This window comes from Saimiri boliviensis, chromosome 14, assembly GCF_048565385.1.
Source record: "Saimiri boliviensis isolate mSaiBol1 chromosome 14, mSaiBol1.pri, whole genome shotgun sequence".
NCBI lineage: Eukaryota > Metazoa > Chordata > Mammalia > Primates > Cebidae > Saimiri > Saimiri boliviensis.
The window spans coordinates 34,460,169-34,478,452 of NC_133462.1; the positions used below are offsets into that span (position 1 = coordinate 34,460,169).

General features: G+C 54.0%; 1 protein-coding gene across 3 annotated transcripts; it reads left to right on the plus strand.

Moving 5' to 3' along the window:
* Window positions 1-1,243: 1,243 nt before the first annotated feature.
* On the plus strand, window positions 1,244-17,869 carry HOOK2 (hook microtubule tethering protein 2). Of its 3 annotated transcripts, none has more exons than XM_039466661.2 (23): window positions 1,244-1,401; window positions 1,907-1,992; window positions 2,063-2,135; window positions 4,925-4,975; window positions 5,055-5,187; window positions 5,298-5,365; window positions 5,727-5,789; window positions 6,508-6,588; window positions 6,670-6,830; window positions 6,918-7,058; window positions 8,057-8,258; window positions 9,644-9,754; window positions 9,864-9,951; window positions 10,302-10,371; window positions 11,505-11,654; window positions 13,180-13,317; window positions 13,403-13,490; window positions 13,697-13,731; window positions 14,648-14,730; window positions 14,812-14,915; window positions 17,113-17,223; window positions 17,292-17,363; window positions 17,457-17,869. In XM_039466661.2, the coding sequence occupies exons 1-23, from the start codon at window positions 1,357-1,359 to the stop codon at window positions 17,604-17,606; spliced, it is 2,304 nt and encodes a 767-aa protein (XP_039322595.2). In that variant the 5' UTR covers window positions 1,244-1,356; the 3' UTR covers window positions 17,607-17,869. The 3 variants fall into 3 exon arrangements, with proteins under 3 accessions (XP_039322595.2, XP_074240662.1, XP_003941783.3); XM_074384561.1 differs by having other exon boundaries at window positions 14,815-14,915; XM_003941734.3 differs by lacking the exon at window positions 11,505-11,654.
* The last annotated feature ends 415 nt before the right edge of the window (window positions 17,870-18,284 follow it).

Sequence of the window (18,284 nt, forward strand, 5' to 3'; positions counted from 1 at the left end):
GTCGCGCAACTACAGCTCACTGCAGCGTTACCTCGCGGGCTGAAGGGATGGATCCTCCCACCTCAGCCTCTGGAGTAGCTGGAAATAGGCGTGTGCCACCACGCCCAGCTACTTTTTTTTTGGTTTTTATTTTTGTAGGGACGGAGTCTTGCTGTGTTTCGACAGCTGTTCTCGAACTCCCGGGTTCAAGCAATCCTCCCTCCTCGACCTCCCAAAAGTGCTGGGATTACAGATGTGAGCCATTGCGACCGGCCTATTTTAAATTTTTATTTTTTCGTTTTTAGAGACGGGGTTTCACCGTTTCAGCCAGGATGGTCTCGATCTGCTGCCCTTGTGATCCACCGGCCTTGGCCTCCCCAAGTGCTGGGATTACAGGCGTGAGCCACCGCGCCCGGTCTAAAAATTTTTAGTTATTTTTTTGAGACAGCGTCTCTCTCGCCCACGCTGGGGTGCAGTGGCCCTATCACGGTTCAAGCCATCCTTTCATGTCAGCTTCTGTAGTAGCTAGGACCACAGAAACGCCACCATGCCCGGCTAATTTTTTTTTTTTTTTTTTAAAGCACAGCCGGGATTTCTGTATATTGGCCAGGCTGGTCTCGAACTCCTGACCTTGACCTCGTGATCCGCCCACCTCGGCCTCCCAAAGTGCTAGGCGTGAGCCTCTGTGTCTGGCCTACATGGCTAATTTTTAAATTTTTTAAAGAGACGCAGGTCTCTGCATTTGTGCAGGCTGGTCTCGAACTTCTGGCCAAACTAATTCTCCCTCCTATGCCTCCCAAAGTACTGACAGTCGAGAGCCACCGCGTACGGCGGGAAAACCCCTTTATATCCCCTCTCGGAATCCGTAGAAAGTGCCAGGGCTCGCCCCCCACCCCCGCCCCGCCCCGCCCCCTCACACATAAAGACTCCGATCATAAAATGGTTAGACACATGAATTTATTTCAGTTGCAGGGAAAAGACGTGAATGCACCTGTGTAACAGGGTGGAGCAGCTCCGCCTCAAAAGGATATTGAGGACCTCCCCACCCCAAAAAGGGCCAGGGGGAGAAAGGGAGGTGGGACCACCGTCAGATGCACAAGGCTGGGCCAGGCTGACCCCTAGCGGCAGGGCGGGCGCCCGAAGGTTGCCCGGATCCAAGATGGCGGGGCTGGAGGCAAGAGCGGGCGTGGGGAGGTGATGACGTTAACGAGGCGGAGCCTGCGATTGGGGGCGAGGCGGGGCCTGCGCTAGGGGGCGGGGCGGGGCGGCGCTCTAGGCCGAGCGGGAGGTCGGGGCTGCGGGCGCTCGCTGGTGGCGGACCCGGAGGCGGCTGCGGCGCCGGGGCTCTCTGGCCGGGGTCGAATCCCATCGGGAGCCATGAGCGTGGACAAGGCCGAACTATGCGGGTCTCTGCTCACCTGGGTAGGTCGTGGGGCGGGGCTGGGGGAAGGTGAGCGCCCTCTCCTCTTGCCCGGGATCCTGGCCCTGGTTCGGTCAGCCCCTTGGTGCTGGGGCGGGGAGGTGCAGGGGTCGTCGGCTTGCTGGACCGTTGGACTCTGGCCCGAGCACCCGCCCCCCTCACGTGGCAAGTCTGCGTGGAAAGGACAGGTGAGGCCCCGCCCCTCTGTGTCTGGTTCTAGTGGGGCGAGGGCACAGGTGAATCGGTCTGGTCACGTGGCGCCTGCAGGGCCCAGGTAACTCGTGATACCGCCCTGGCCTGGACGCGCATGGTTTGTTGGGCAGAGGTGAAGTCAGGCCACGCCCCCTGTGGTCTCAGGTGAGCAGAAGCCACTCCCTCGCAGAACTGCTGTGGCGGAGCAGCACCGGCTCCACCACGTGGGACTTGCTGGCTAGAAAAGTCTGCAAAAGCGGAGTGGTTCGGCACTCCAGGCCCTAACTCTCCGTTGCCCTTTCCTTTACCCTTCAGTTACAGACTTTCCACGTTCCATCTCCCTGTGCCAGCCCACAGGACCTGAGCAGCGGCCTTGCCATAGCCTATGCGCTGAACCAGATGTGAGTGGAGCTGAGGGGGAGGATCCCAAAAGTATCTCCCAGCCTACTTATTCTACCTTCTCGCCCCCAGAGACCCATCCTGGTTCAACGAGGCATGGCTCCAGGGCATCTCAGAAGATCCAGGTCCCAACTGGAAGCTGAAGGTGACAGGTGGACTCATGATTAGAGGACAGACTGGTGAACAGATGACCAGGGATGGGCCAGCTAGGCACATGTCCTGGGTGATGGCAGGAAGAGGGAGAGATGTCTAGTGATCAACCAAATATTTGTTCATCCATTCATTTATTGAGCACTCACCCTGCGCCAGGCTTAGGCATTCAGCAAGAAATAACACAAACAGGCCGGGCGCGGTGGCTCAAGCCTGTAATCCCAGCACTTTGGGAGGCCGAGGCGGGTGGATCACAAGGTCAAGAGATCGAGACCATCCTGGTCAACATGGTGAAACCCCGTCTCTACTAAAAATACAAAAAAAATAGCTGGGCATGGTGGTGCGTGCCTGTAATCCCAGCTACTCAGGAGGCTGAGGCAGGAGAATTGCCTGAACCCAGGAGGCGGAGGTTGCAGTGAGCCGAGATCGCGCCATTGCACTCCAGCCTGGGTAACAAGAGCGAAACTCCGTCTCAAAAAAAAAAAAAAAAAAAATAACACAAACAAACCTGCTTCACAGAGCCATCATTCTAGTGACAAGAGACAATACACAACCATAAAAATTAACTTCCAGGCTGGGTGCAGTGGCTCACGTCTATAATCCCAGCACTTTGAGAGGCTGAGGTTAGTGGATCACTTGGGGCCAGGAGTTCGAGACAGCCTGGCCAACATGGTGAAACCCTGTTTCTACCAAAAATGCAAAAATTAGCCAGGTATGGTGCGCACTTGTAATCCGTTTCTTGGGAGGCTGAGAGGTGAGAATAGCCTGAACCCAGGAGGCGGAGGTTGCAGTGAGCCGAGATCGAGCCATTGGACTCCAGCCTGGGCAACGGAGCAAGACTCTGTCTCAAAAAGAAAAAAGAAAAAAAAAAAATCCACACTTTACATGCCAATAGTTCTATGAAGACAATAAGAAAGCAGGGCCTTAGGAGAGAGCAATGAGAGCATGGGTGGATGATTACATCAGAAGGGTTAATCTCCAAGTGAGATTTGGGGGAACAGTGTTCCAGGCACAGGGAATAGCAGATGCAAAGTCTCTGCGTTGGGAATAAACTTGGTGTGATGGAGGAATGGCAGAGAGGGCAGAACAGAGAGGAAGAGGGCAAGACTTGTAGAACAGGAGGTCATCAGGGGCCTGGCAGACCACAGGAGGGGTGTGGATTCTATTTTTAAGTGCTGTGGAAAGTCAAGGCAGGGTTTTAGCAGAGCAAAGATGCAGCCTGGCTTGGGCTTTCTAAAGCTCCCCCTGGCTGTGTGGAGAGGAATAAAATGTAGGCAGCAAAGGTGGAAGAGGAGAGGCAGCCGGTGCGTGAATCCAGGTAACAGGTGAGGATAGATGGCTAGGGCTGAAGGTGGTGAGATGTGACTTGGTTTTGGGGACATATGAAGAAAGATTGTCACAGTGGCTCATGCCTCTAGTTCTGGCATTTTTGGAGGCTGAGGTGGGAGGATTGCTTGAACTCAAGAGTTTGAGACCAGCCTAGGCTACATAGCAATACCTCCTCTCTATAAATAAAAAAAGTAGTCAGGTGTGGTGGCGTATGCCTGTAGTTCCAGCTACTATGGAGGCTGAGACAGGAGGATTGCTTGAGCCCAGGAGATGGAGGCTGCAGTGAGCTAAGATGGCACCACTGGCCAGCCGCAGTGCATCACGCCTGTAATGCCAGCACTTTGGGAGGCTGAGGTGGGTGGATCACCTGAGGTCGGGAATTCAAGACCAGCCTGACCAACATGGAGAAAGCATGTCTCTACTAAAAATATAAAAATTATCCAGGCATGGTGGCACATGCCTGTAATCCCAGCTTCTCAGGAGGCTGAGGCAGGAGAAACCCTTGAACTCAGGAGGCAGAGGTTGCAGTGAGCTAAGATGGCGCCATTGCACTCCAGCCTGGGCAACAAGAGTGAAACTCCATCTCTTTTTTTTTTTTTTGAGACGGAGTTTCGCTCTCGTTACCCAGGCTGGAGTGCAATGGCGCGATCTCAGCTCACCACAACCTCCGCCTCCTGGGTTCAGGCAATTCTCCTGCCTCAGCCTCCTGAGTAGCTGGGATTACAAGCACACACCACCATGCCCAGCTAATTTTCTGTATTTTTAGTAGAGACAGGGTTTCACCATGTTGACCAGGATGGTCTCGATCTTTTGACCTCGTGATCCACCCGTCTCCGCCTCCCAAAGTGCTGGGATTACAGGCTTGAGCCACCGCACCCGGCGAAACTCCATCTCAAAAAAAAAAAAAAAAAAAAAAGTTGGTTGCAGTGGCACACTTTGAGAGTCCGAGGTGGGGGCAGATCACGAGGTCAGGAGATCCTGGCCAACATGGTGAAACCCTGTTTCTACTAAAAATAAAAAAATTATCTGGGCATGGTGGCATACACCTGTAGTACCAGTTACTCAAGAGGCTGAGGCAGGAGAATCACTTGAACCCAGAAGGCAGAGGCTACAGTGAGCCGAGATCATGCCATTGCACTCCAGCCTGGGTGACACAACTCTGTCTCAAAAAAAAAAAAATAAATTGCAGCACTGCACTCCAGCCTGGGTGACACAGCAAGATTGTGTCTCAAAAAACTAAAGCAAAAAATTAAACAACACCTCAAAACAAAACAAAGATGGACAGGCACACAAAAGGGCAGAAAGCCAGGCAGGTCACCGCTAGAGGAAGGCACATGCATGCAGAACAGGATGAGATGAGCAGGGAATGAGAAGTGAGGTGAACAAAGGGATGGGATGTACAGATTCAGGGTGGGGGTCCTTCAAACTTGTCCATAGCTCCTTGCTCCTCCCTAGGTCAGCAATCTGAAGACGGTCTTACGGAGCCTGGTAGAGTACTCCCAGGATGTGAGTAACTGTAAAAGGATTTAGGTGGTTGAGTTGGGAGAAGGGTGGTTCCATGAGCCCGACACCCCCTTCTCCTCAGGTCCTGGCACATCCTGTGTCAGAAGAGCACCTCCCGAACGTGGGCCTCATTGGCGAGTTCTCAGACCCGGCAGAGCTCGGCAAACTGCTTCAGTTGGTGCTAGGCTGTGCCATCAGTTGTGAGAAAAAGCAGGGTATGGGGAGCTTAGGGGGTCCCCAGGGGCTGGCTTGAGGAAATCCTCCTTCCTCCCCACCCCACCCCACCTGACCCCTGGGTCTCAACCTCCCCCACCTTGATCTCCAGAGCATATCCAGAGAATCATGACGCTGGAAGAATCAGTTCAGCATGTGGTGATGGAAGCCATCCAGGAGGTGGGTGGAGGCGCTAAGTGTGGCAATTGGAAAATGTCAGGGGAGGGGACATTTCTAGGGCAGAGGCAACTGGGCACAGGCCCTTCCCTGGTAAGGTTTAGACTGCCTGGGACTCAGCTGGCCAGACATCTCTGTCTCATGTGTCTGCCAGCTTCTCCCAGCTCTAAGTCACAATCTAGGAGGCTCAAGGGACTGGCCTCCCTCTGTGCTGGAGGCAGGAGGGCAGCCAATGGGCTGGGGTTATTGGGCAGAAGTGGCCTTGATGATGGGAGGATGGAAAGGTTCTCAGGTTGGAGATCAGATGCCATGAAGGCTGCCTTCAGATATCCAGTTCATCACAATGCCCCTTCCCACTCCCCAGCTCATGACCAAAGATACTCCTGACTCCCTGTCACCAGAGACATATGGCAACTTTGATAGCCAGGTAAGATATTTGGGGGAAAGGTGTTCCAGGCACAGGGAACAGCACATACAAAGGCCCAGACCTGGGAATAGGTTTGCTGTGATTAACCTTATGGCTTAACCTTGTTAAAGGTGCAGATCCCATACACATGCTCAGGGCTGCCTAGTGGGGAGGGGCTTGTCCTTAGGCATGTAGGCCACGCCCATCTTTCAGGGTGCTGTCGACTTCTTGTGTTAGGTCTCCAGGGTTGTGGAATCACTCTTCCTTCCCAGCCCTGTTTTTCTTTTTCTTTTCTTTTCTTTTCTTTTTTTTTTTTTTTTTTTTTTTTTTTTTTGAGACGGAGTCTTCACTTTGTTACCCAGGCTGGAGTACAGTGGCGCAATCTCTGCTCACTGCAACCTCCACCTCCCAGGTTCAAGTGATTCTCCTGCCTCAGCCTCCTGAGTAGCTGGGACTACTGGCGTGCACCACCACGCCCCGCTAATTTTTGTATTTTTAGTACAGATGGGGTTCTCCATGTTGACCAGGCTGGTCTGAAACTCCTAATCTCAGGTATTCCACCTGTGCCAGCCTCCCAGAATGCTGGGATTACAGGCCTGAGCTACTGCACCCGGCATTAGAACCCTTTTCGATCCTGAGGGTTTCTTGGCCCCCTCCAGTCAACCCCTAGAGACCTCAGCCTCCCCCCACCCCATCCTTCTCCTGGATCCCTGAGTTCCTCTTCTCCTCATCTTCCTAGTCCCGCAGGTACTATTTCCTAAGTGAGGAGGCTGAGGAGGGGGATGAGCTACAGCAACGTTGTCTGGACCTGGAGCGGCAGGTAGGGCCCGAGGTGGGGGTGGGTCACTTGCATAGCGCCCCTCCAAGCCCCAGCCAGCTCATCTTCCTGCTCTGCCTGCAGCTGATGCTCCTGTCAGAGGAGAAGCAGAGCCTGGCACAAGAGAATGCGGCGCTGCGGGAGCGGGTGGTCCAGCCTGAAGGCGAGGGTACCCCAGGTCTCACTGCCAAGAAGCTGCTGCTGCTGCAGTCACAGCTGGAGCAGTTGCAGGAGGAGAACTTCAGGTGGGGTCAGCTGGGGACTAGGCCAGGGAAGCCAGTGGACAGGGGCGAGGGCAGCTCCCTCATGTGCCCCTTCCCTACCACCCCCAGGCTGGAGAGTGGCAGGGAGGATGAGCGCCTGCGCTGTGCTGAGCTGGAGCGGGAGGTTGCCGAGCTGCAGCACCGGAACCAGGCACTGACCAGCTTGGCCCAGGAGGCACAGGCCCTGAAGGATGAGATGGACGAGCTGCGGTGAGTGGTGGGTTCCTGGGTCCCCACCATGGGGGGCGGGGGAGAAACCTGTTGCCAGAGCTCCCCTCTGATGCCATAGCAGCTCTGTAATTTCCCTATGCCCAGAGAACCCCCAGTTTGCCCCCTAGACTCCACAGTGCACCAGGAGCCCTACAGAATGCCCAAGGCCACATTGCACTGTCCTGAACTCCACCATACCCCTGAACCCCACACTGTCCCCTCTTATCTCCTATTATGCTTCCAAGACCCCATAGCATCCCTGTGGTCCCCCAAAACACAGGAACCTCCCCCACAATGCTCTGCAGACCCCACTGCACCATTTTGGGCTTCATAATGTCCCTGGATCCCATGGTACTTTCTAGGACTCCACAATACAATTACTTTGTAACCCCTTTTGCCTCTACTGTGCCTTCTGTAACCACAAAGGGCTCCACTGGGCCCCTATAGCACCCCTGTACTGTAAAAGTCTCAGTGCACAACCCCATTGCACTTCTTCTTCTTCTTTTTTTTTTTTTTTTAAAGATGGGGTTTTACCATGATGGCCAGGCTGGTCTTAAACTCCTGACCTCAGGTGATCCACCCACCTCGGCCTCCCAAAGTGCTGGGATTACAGGCGTGAGCTACCGCGCCTGGCCACCCCATTGCACTTCTAAGGACCCCACAGTGCTCTTGTCCCACAGCTCCCCCAATGACCCCAAGGTGTCCTTGGCAGATGCTCAGACCTCTCCAGGCCCCTCATCACTCCCCCTATGATCCCACAACCCTGTGTATGCCCACAATTCCACCCTAGAGGATCTCTGATTATACCCCTGGGCTAACCATTGCTGTAACGACTCCCAACAGCACCAGGCCTGGGTTGACCCCTGACACTCGACTTTCATGACCCCTTCACCTTGAACCCAAACGCCTCGGACTGAACACCCTCTTCTGCGCCAAGGGCCCCTCCCAGCTGACCCTTTAAGCTCCCAGCCCGATCCCCTCCCCTCCCCATCCCCCAGGCAGTCCTCGGAGCGTGCTGGGCAGCTGGAGGCCACGCTGACCAGTTGCCGGCGCCGCCTGGGCGAGCTGAGGGAGCTGCGGCGGCAGGTGCGGCAGCTGGAGGAACGTAACGCTGGCCACGCCGAGCGCACGCGGCAGCTGGAGGAGGAGCTGCGTCGGGCCGGCTCCCTACGCGCCCAGCTGGAGGCGCAGCGGCGGCAGGTGCGGTGGGGGCGGGATTAGGGCTGAGGCTCCGCCCCTAGCAGTGAGTCCCTTCCCATTGGCCCGCCCTCCACGCTCCCGGAGCCCATCCCTCACTTGTACATAGGCCACGCCCTCCAGGCCTCATCCCTCCACCTAGGCTGCTCTTCTGTATGGGTTTGTAAGCCTTCCCTTAAGTACCTCTCCCTTAAATTCTTTGAGGCCAGTACTTCTGGTCCCGCCCCTTCACCATGCTATTCGATTTACTTCGGGTTACCCATGTAACAAAAACTCGTCATAAACTGAAAATATCCTAAAATGCATTGAAAGGCCAGGCCTGGTATTCCAGTACTTCGGGAGGCCGAGGCAGGAGGATCACTTGAGCCCAGGATTTCGAGGTGGTAGTGACCTGTGGATGTATCACTGCATTCCAGCCTGGGTGACAGGCTGAGACCCTGCTTCAAATAAAAAGTCCAGGTGTGGTGGCTCGCCAAGGCGGGTACTCCATTACTCCTTCTGTAACCCCACATCACTTGAGGCCAGGAGTTTGAGACCATCCTGACAAACGTAGCGAAACCCCGCCTCTACTAAAAATACAAAAATTAGCCGGACGTAGTGGCAGGCGCCTGTAATCTACTCGGGAAGCTGAGGCACAAGAATAGCTTGAACCTGGGAGATGGAAGTTGCAGTAAGCCATGACTGCACCACTGCAATCCAGCCTGGGTGAGAGGGTGAGACTGTCTCAAAAGGAAAAAAAGAGGGCTGGGCGGGGGGACTCATGCCTATAATCCCAGCACTTTGGGAGGCTGAGATGGGAGATAACTTGAGGCTAGGAGTTCGAGAATAAGCCTGGTCAACATAGCAAGACCCCATCTTTTTTAAAAAATAAGAAAAAAAGAAAATCCATTGAATATACCTTGCCTACTGAACATCACAGCTTAGCCTAGCCTACCTTAAACATCCTCAGAAAACTTGTCTTAGCCTACTTTGGCAAAATCATCTACCACAAAACCTGTTTTATAATAAGGAATCGAATATATGCAGTTTATTGAAGACTATAATTCATTGAAATTGAAAAACAATGTTTGTATGGGTTCTTACCATTAACATTCACAGCCGGCTGGGCGCACTGGCTCACACCTGTAATCCCAGTGCTTTGGGAGGCTGAAGTGGGAGGATCACTTGAGGCCAGGAGTTCGAGATCAGTCAGGGCAACAGAGCGAGACCCTGTCTCTACAAAAAAAAAAAAAAAAAAAAAAAAAAGCAAAAAACATACACAGTTGAAAGCATCATAGTAAAGTCAAAAGATTATAAGTCAAACCATCCTGGATTGGAGACCATCTGTACTCAGCCCCTGTGCTTCCTTCCATTTCTGCAGTCCTCATTCCTCCCCTTTCCGTGTTCAGGTGCAGGAACTGCAGGGCCAGCGGCAGGAGGAAGCCATGAAGGCTGAGAAATGGCTATTTGAATGCCGCAACCTGGAGGAAAAGTATGAGTCGGTGACAAAGGAGAAGGAGGTGAGGCTGAGGTCCCACTGCCCAAGCCCCACCCTGCCAATCCTGGTATAGCCCATTTTCCAGGAGATCGAGCCTGGCCCGTGTGGTGTCTTGTTCCCTGTCCCTGCAGCGGCTGTTGGCGGAGAGGGACTCCTTACGGGAGGCCAATGAAGAGCTGCGTTGCGCCCAGCTGCAGCCGCGGGGGTTGACCCAGGCAGGTGAGATGAAGCCCCATCCCCAGGCTTTGCCTGTCCTGGGGTACTGTTTGGGCAGAACAGGTTGTGTCCCAGGGCATGTCTAGGCTGGGGACAGTGCTAGGCCAGGCTGGAGGTGACCAGAAAGAGGTGACACGGTCAAATTGAAGAGAGGGACTCATGAGCTCAGGGAAGAGCAAAGGCGAAAAACCCGGGCCAACCATCACTGTTCTCTATCAAGCCCTGGATGGGGCTTGTGTCAAGCCAGGCTTTTGGCTGAACTTGAGCCCCAAAAGATGATTGTTGGAAAGAAGACCCTAGGGACGGGGACAGGGGATGCAAAGAGACCTGAAGACTTTTCTCGCTTTCTTCAGACCCCTCAGTGGATCCTACCTCCCCAGCCGTGGATAACTTAGCCGCGGAGATCCTTCCTGCAGAGCTCAGGTATCCTGGGGTCACTCAAAACTCTGGCCCCACCCAGGCCTGCCAAGGCCCGCCCTCAGCCCCGCCCCTGCCCACCTTCCACTAGCCCAGGTTGCTTGGTCTCAGTGCCAGGTCCTAGCCGGGCTCCTAGGCCCCACTTACTCCTAATTTGGCATTTTTTTTTTTTTTTTTTTTTTTTTGAGACGGAGTTTCGCTCTTGTTACCCAGGCTGGAGTGCAATGGCGCGATCTCGGCTCACCGCAACCTCCGCCTCCTGGGCTCAGGCAATTCTCCTGCCTCAGCCTCCTGAGTAGCTGGGATTACAGGCGTGCGCCACCATGCCCAGCTAATGTTTTGTATTTTTAGTAGAGACAGGGTTTCACCATGTTGACCAGGATGGTCTGGATCTCTTGACCTCGTGATCCACCCGCCTCGGCCTCCCAAAGTGCTGAGATTACAGGCTTGAGCCACCGCGCCCGGCCCAGTTTTTTGTTTTTTGTTTTTTTTTTTTTGTTTTTTTTTTTTTTTGAGACGGAGTTTCGCTCTTGTTACCCAGGCTGGAGTGCAATGGCGCGATCTCGGCTCACCGCAACCTCCGCCTCCTGGGTTCAGGCAATTCTCCTGACTCAGCCTCCCGAGTAGCTGGGATTACAGGCACGTGCCACCATGCCCAGCTAATTTTTTGTATTTTTAGTAGAGGCGGGGTTTCACCATGTTGACCAGGATGGTCTCGATCTCTCGACCTCATGATCCACCCTCCTTGGCCTCCCAAAGTGCTGAGATTACAGGCTTGAGCCACCGCGCCCGGCCTTTTTTTTTTTTTTAATCTTTTTTTTTTTTTTTTTTTTGAGACGGAGTTTCACTCTTGTTACCCAGGCTGGAGTGCAATGACGCAATCTCGGCTCACCACAACCTCCGCCTCCTGGGTTCAAGCAATTCTCCTGCCTCAGCCTCCCTAGTAGCTGGGACTACAGGCGTGCGCCACCATGCCCAGCTAATTTTTGTATTTTTAGTAGAGACGGGGTTTCACCATGTTGACCAGGATGGTCTCGATTTCTTGACCTCGTGATCCACCCGCCTCGGCCTTCCAAAGTGCTGGGATTACAGGCGTGAGCCACCGCGCCTGGCCCCTAATTTGGCTCTTATCTACTCAGGGCCCTCGCCCTACCAGACGACTTGCCTCTCCGTGGTCTATCCGTGGTCTACACAAATTACATCGAACACCTGTTTCTACTTCCTGCGCAAAAATCCTATGCCCTAACCCCGCCGACTTTGATCGCTTCTTTCAGAGTCCAGCCCTGTCAGTGAGTTTCTTTTTCTTTCTTTCTTTCTTTTTCTTTTTTTTCTTTTTTGAGACAGAGTCTTGCTCTGTAGCCAGGCTGGAGTGCAGTGGCGCGATCTCCGCTCACTGCAACCTCCACCTCCTGGGTTCAAGCAATTCTCCTGCCTCAGCCTCCCGAGTAGCTGGGACTACAGGCACACACCACCATGCCCAGCTAATTTTTGTATTTTTAGTAGAGATGGGGTTTCACCATGTTGGCCAGGATGGGCTCGATTTCTTGACCTCGTGATCCACCCACCTCGGCCTCCCAAAGTGCTGGGACTACAGGCGTGAGCCACCGCGCCCGGCCTGCCTCTGTGAGTTTCAATCCCTTCTGCCCTGCCTCGATTAACTCTCCCACCCGAGGCCAGGCACAGTGGATCATGCTTCTAAATCCTAGCACTTTGGAAGGCCAAAGCGGGAGGATCACTTGAGCCCAGGAGTTCAAGAGCTTCCTAGTGGCCCTCTCTACGAAATAAAAATGATTTTAAAACCCCCAAAACAGGCCGGGCGCGGTGGCTCAAGCCTGTAATCCCAGCACTTTGGGAGGCCGAGGCGGGTGGATCACGAGGTCGAGAGATCGAGACCATCCTGGTCAACATGGTGAAACCCCGTCTGTACTAAAAATACAAAAAACTAGCTGGGCGTGGTGGTGCATGCCTGTAATCCCAGCTACTTAGGAGGCTGAGGCAGGAGAATTGCCTGAGCCCAGGAGGCGGAGGTTGTGGTGAGCCGAGATCGTGCCATTGCACTCCAGCCTGGGTAACAAGAGCGAAACTCCGTCTCAAAAAACAAAACAAAACAAAAAAAAAACCCAAAACAGCCAGGCGCGGTGGCTCACGCCTGTAATCCCAGCACTTTGGGAGGCTGAGGTGGGTGGATCACCTGAGATCGAGACCAGGCTGACCAAAACGGCGAAATCGGTCTCTACTAAAAATACAAAAATGAGCTGGGCTTGGTGGCGCATGCCTGTAATCCCAGCTAGTCAGGAGGCTGAGGCAGGAGAATCACTTGAACCTGAGAGGCGGAGGTTGCAGTGAGCGGAGATCTCGCCACTGCACTCCAGCCTGGCGACAGAGCAAGACTCTGTCTCAAAAAAAAAAAAAAAAAAAAGGAAAGAAAGAAAAAGAAACTCACTGGCAGGGCTGGGTGACAGAGGGAAACTCCGTCCCCCTCCCGCCAAAAAAACCCAAAAACAAAAAACTCTCCCATCCTAGTTCTTCCCATTCCTGCTTCCCGCTTTCCCACAGCCGCATCCCAGCTGTGCGAATGTGCTCTTGTAGTCCGCCCATGCCTAGCTCCACCCCCTGCCCCAGCTTAGAGCTCCGCCCACTTCAACACTGGCCGGGGAGCCTCAGCCCCTTGTAGGTCCTCGGTGCTCCTACCCCATGGTCTGGCTGGGCTCTTCCCCAGGGCTCTGTCCCGCCCCTAGCTCCACCCGCCAGGAGCCCCAGTGGGCCTGCGGAGTGACTTGTCCCTGGCGCTGCTCTCTCCTCCCGGATCTGCAGGGAGACGCTCCTGCGGCTTCAGCTGGAGAACAAGCGGCTGTGCCGGCAGGAGGCGGCCGACCGGGAGCGGCAGGAGGAGCTGCAGCGCCACCTGGAGGAGGCCAACCGCGCACGCCACGGGTTGGAGACGCAGCACCGGTGAGAGCCTGGGGCCCCTGCGAAGTGCGGGGACTGAGGGGGCTGAAAGCGGGTGCAGGCACTAAGCGGCCTCCCACCCTCGCAGGCTGAACCAGCAGCAGCTATCCGAGCTGCGGGCCCAGGTGGAGGACCTGCAGAAATCCCTGCAGGAGCAGGGGGGCAAGACTGAAGACGTGAGTATCCCCCACCACCTCCCCACCTGGCCCTCCCTTGTGCCCTGAAGTAACCCTTCTCTCTCTTCCATGCTGCCCGATGCGCCATACAGGCCATCGTAAGTATCATGGGCCCAGGGTGGCACCCCCTACCCTCACCCTGGGAAGGAGGAGTTAGGGCCTCTCTGGACCCCCCATTCATTCACCTTGCCTCTTCTCTCCCCCAGTCCATCTTGCTGAAAAGGAAGCTGGAGGAGCATCTGTAAGTTGCAGAAAGAGGGCATTCCTGGTGGGGGCATGGATTCGACATTAGTCGGGAGTTTCTTAGGTGTGTGCCACCACACCTCGCTAATTTTTTATATTTTTAGTAGAGATGGGGTTTCACCATATTGGCCAGGCTGGTCTCGAACTCCTGACCTCAGGTGATCCAACCCCTTTGGCCTCCCAAAGTGCTGGGATTACAGGCATGAGCCACCACACCCAGCCTTCTTTCTTTTCTTTTCTTTTTTTAAACAGAGTCTCACTCTGTCACCGGGCTGGAGTGTAGTGGTGCCATCTCGGCTCACTTCGACCTCCCCCTCCGGAGTTCAAGCAGTTCTCCTGCCTCAGCCTCCCAAGTAGCTGGGACTACAGGCACACACCACCACACTCAGCTAATTTTTGTATTTTCAGTAGAGAAAGAGTTTCACCATGTGAGCCAGGATGGTCTTGATCTCTTGACCTCGTGATCTGCCTGCCTGGGTTTCCCAAAGTGCTGTGATTACAGGTGTGAACCATGGTGCCCAGCTGCCTTCTTTTTTTTCTTTTACCTGTCTGCTGTTGAAGATATTTGTGTTCTAGAAAGGTCTCTGGCTGCTGGATGGAGGGGTTGAGGGTAGAAGAGGCTAGCAAGGGATTATGATGGCTGGACCAACTTGGGAGCTATGGGATGGGAAGAAGTGGGCAGCAGAGGGCAGTTTCAGGGACACCTGCTAAGGGTGCAGGGAAGGTTGTGGCTCTGATGGCTGCAGAGATGGTGGGATGAGGGCACACAGCCCCCAGGCATGGGGGACAGGCAGATAGGTCTCTGTGGCCATGTAGGGGCATTTTTGGCTGACAGGGAGGGCTGTGGCTACCACTGGGATGAAAGAGAAGCCAGCTCAGAGGTCAGCCCACTGTTGCCCACCCCCGGTCCACAGGCAGAAGCTTCATGAGGCAGATCTGGAGCTGCAGAGGAAGCGGGAGTACATTGAGGAGCTGGAGCCGCCCACTGACAGCAGCAGTAAGTGGGACCTGGCAACCAGAGGGTGGGGAGAGCCCGGAGCCCGACAGTGTGAGGCTGACAGGACACTTCTTCCGCCAGCAGCCCGGCGGATCGAGGAGCTGCAGCATAGCCTGCAGAAGAAGGACGCGGACTTGCGGGCCATGGAGGAGCGATACCGTCGCTACGTGGACAAGGCCCACATGGTGAGGACACTGGGTGTTCCCACAAGTCATCCGCCCTGGCTCCCACTCTTTTGTGCCTCCCATTGAGTCAAACCTTCTGCTTGGACATCTGTGCCCCCAACTCCCACCTGTCATACCCCACCATGTGATAGACCCCACTGCTACTGATTGTCACATTAAAATACTGCACAGCCGGCCAGGCGCCGTGGCTCACGCCTGTAATCCCAGCTCTTTGGGAGGCCGAGGATGAGGTCAGGACTTGGAGACCACCCTGGCCAACATGGTGAAACCCAGTCTCTATCAAAAATACAAAAATTAGGCCAGGCGCGGTGGCTCACGCCTGTAATCCCAGCACTTTGGGAGGCTGAGGCAGGTGGATCACGAGGTCAGGAGATCGAGACCATCCTGGCCATGGTGAAACCACATCTCTACTAAAATACAAAAATTAGCCGAGCATGGTGGCAGGTGCCTATAATCGCAGCTGCTCAGAAAGCTGAGGCAGAGAATTACTTGAACCTGGGAGGTGGAGATTGCAGTGAGTTGAGATTGTGACACTGCACTCCGGCCGGGGTGACAGAGTGACATTCCGTCTAAAAACAAAAACAAAGACTAGCTGGGCATGGTGGTGGGCACCTGTAATCCCAGCTCCTTGGTAGGCTGAGGCAGGACAGTCATTTGAACCTGGGAGGCAGAGATTGCAGTGAGCCGAGACTATGTCATTTCACTCCAGCCTGGGTGATAGGGCAAGACTCAGTCTCAAAAAAAAAAAAAAAAGGGCCGGGCGCGGTGGCTCACGTCTGTAATCCCAGCACTTTGGGAGGCCGAGGCAGGTGGATCACGAGGTCAAGAGATCGAGACCATCCTGGTCAACATAGTGAAATGCCGTCTCTACTAAAAATATAAAAAATTAGCTGGGCATGGTGGCGCATGCCTGTAATCCCAGCTACTCAGGAGGCTGAGGCAGAAGAATTGCCTGAACCCAGGAGGTAGAGGTTGCAGAGAGCTGAGATCGCGCCATTGCACTCCAGCCTGGGTAACAAGAGCGAAACTCCGTCTCAAAAAACAAAACAAAACAAAACAAAACAAAAAAAAACAAAAAAAACTTCACAGCTAGGCACAGTAGCTCATGCCTGGGAGGCTAAGGTGGGTGATCACTTGAGGTCAGGAGTTCGAGACCAGCCCGGCCAACATATAAAAACCCTGTCTCTACTAAAAATAGAAAAACTAGCCAGTGTTGTGGCATGTGCCTATAATCTCAGCTACTCAGGAGGCTGAGGCAGGAGAATAGCTTGAATCTGGTAGGCAAAGGTTGCAGTGAGCTGAGATTGTGCCACTTCACTCCAGCCAGACTCCATTTCAAAAATAAAAATAAACAAAATAAAGTACTGCACAGCTGGGCACAATGGCTCTCACCTGTAATCTTAAGACTTTGGGCCGGGCTCGGTGGCTCAAGCCTGTAATCCCAGCACTTTGGGAGGCCGAGGCGGGTGGATCACGAGGTCAAGAGATCGAGACCATCCTGGTCAACATGGTGAAACCCCGTCTCTACTAAAAATACAAAAAAAAAAAAAAACTAGCTGGGCATGGTGGCGCGTGCCTGTAATCCCAGCTACTTAGGAGGCTGAGGCAGGAGAATTGCCTGAGCCCAGGAGGCGGAGGTTGCGGTGAGCCGAGATTGCGCCATTGCACTCCAGCCTGGGTAACAAGAGCGAAACTCCGTCTCAAAAAAAAAAAAAACTTTGGGAGGCTGAGGCAGGAGGATTGCTTGATGCCAGGAGTTCAGGACCATCTTGGGTGACATAAGGGGACTGTGTCTCTATAATGAATGAAAGAATGAATGAGGCCAGGTGTGGTGGCTCACACCTGTAATCTCAGCACTTTAAGAGGCTGAGGTGGGTGGATCACAAGGTCAGGAGTTCGAGACCAGCCTGGCTAACATGGTGAAACCCCATCTCTACTGAAAATACAAAAATTAGTCAAGCATAGTGGTGGGCACTTGTAATCCCAGCTACTCAGAAGACTGAGGCAGGATAATCGCTTGAACCTAGAAGTTGCAGTGACCTCAGATTGTGCCACTGCACTCCAGCCTGGGTGACAAAGTGAGATTCCTTCTCAAAAAAAAAAAAAAAAAAAATGAATGAATGAATATACACACCCCAGTGTGTCCCAGGGGGTTTCAAGGCCAAAGTCACCTGGCTGTGACTTCCCCAACCTGTAGGTTATGCAGACCCTGGAACCCAAGCAGCGGCCAGCTGCGGGGGCACCCCCAGACCTTCACACCTTGAGGACAAAGCTCCGAGAACGGGATGTCCGTATCCGGCACCTGGAGGTGGGTGTCCTTGTCCCTTTATGCTGCCTTCAGCATATCCAGGCCCCTGAAACTTGCCTCCTTGACAGATGGACTTTGAGAAAAGTCGAAGTCAGCGGGAGCAGGAAGAAAAGCTGCTCATCAGTGCGTGGTATAATATGGTGAGTGTGAGGTCTGGGCTCTAAGATCTCATGGGTAGAGTATTTTAGGGGTCCTGTGGGCTCACCTGATCCCAACCACACCTCCTCCTGAAGGGCATGGCCTTGCAGCAGCGAGCCGGGGAAGAGCGGGCGCCTGCCCATGCCCAGTCGTTCCTAGCACAGCAGCGGCTGGCAACCAATGCTCGCCGTGGACCCCTGGGACGCCTGGCATCTCTGAGCCTTCGCCCCACCGACAAGCACTAACAGACCTCATGATCCAGCCAGCCAGGGCTCCTCCAACTCACGTGGCGCCCAGCATCAGGCTTCAGCCAGCGGCTTGAGAGCCTTGAGGTCATGACCTCCACCCTTCGCTCTCCCAGATTGGTGGGGAGGGAGGGTGGGAGGTAGATATAGGACTGTTTATTTTAGCAATGTGATTCTTATTGTTGATTCTCTCTCTGGAGTTCATGTGCTGCCTAGGGAGAGTCTGATTTTATATTTGAGAAAAATAAAGACTTTCAATCTTTGGCTGTGCTCTGGGCACCATGGTAAGGGAAAGTGGGCCAGGGGCTTAGCCCATTGCTTTTAAGAAAAGCTTGATTTAGCTAGGCATGGTGGCTCACACCTGTAATCCCAGCACTTTGGGAGGCTGAGGCAGGTGGATCACAAGGTCAGGAGTTTGAGAACAGCCTGGCCAATGTGGTGAAACCCCATGTCTACTGAAAATACAAAAATGTTTAGCCAAGCATGGTGGCAAATGCCTGTAATTCCAGCTACTTGGGAGACTGAGGCAGGAGAATTGCTTGAACCTGGGAGGCAGAGGTTGCAACGAGCTGGGACTGCTCCACTGCACTCCAGCCTGGGCAACAGAGCAAGACTTCGTCTCAAAAAAGGAAGGCTAAGGTAGGAAAATGGCTTGAATTAGAAAGGTGGAGGCTGTAG

Excerpts from the sequence above, each read along its gene's own strand:
- HOOK2 (XM_039466661.2), top strand. The coding sequence starts at position 1,357 with ATGAGCGTGGACAAGGCCGAACTATGCGGGTCTCTGCTCACCTGG. Across the intron at positions 7,059-8,056 it reads GATGAGATGGACGAGCTGCG|GCAGTCCTCGGAGCGTGCTG; the intron begins GTGAGTGGTGGG and ends CCCATCCCCCAG. Across the intron at positions 17,364-17,456 it reads TCAGTGCGTGGTATAATATG|GGCATGGCCTTGCAGCAGCG; the intron begins GTGAGTGTGAGG and ends CTCCTCCTGAAG.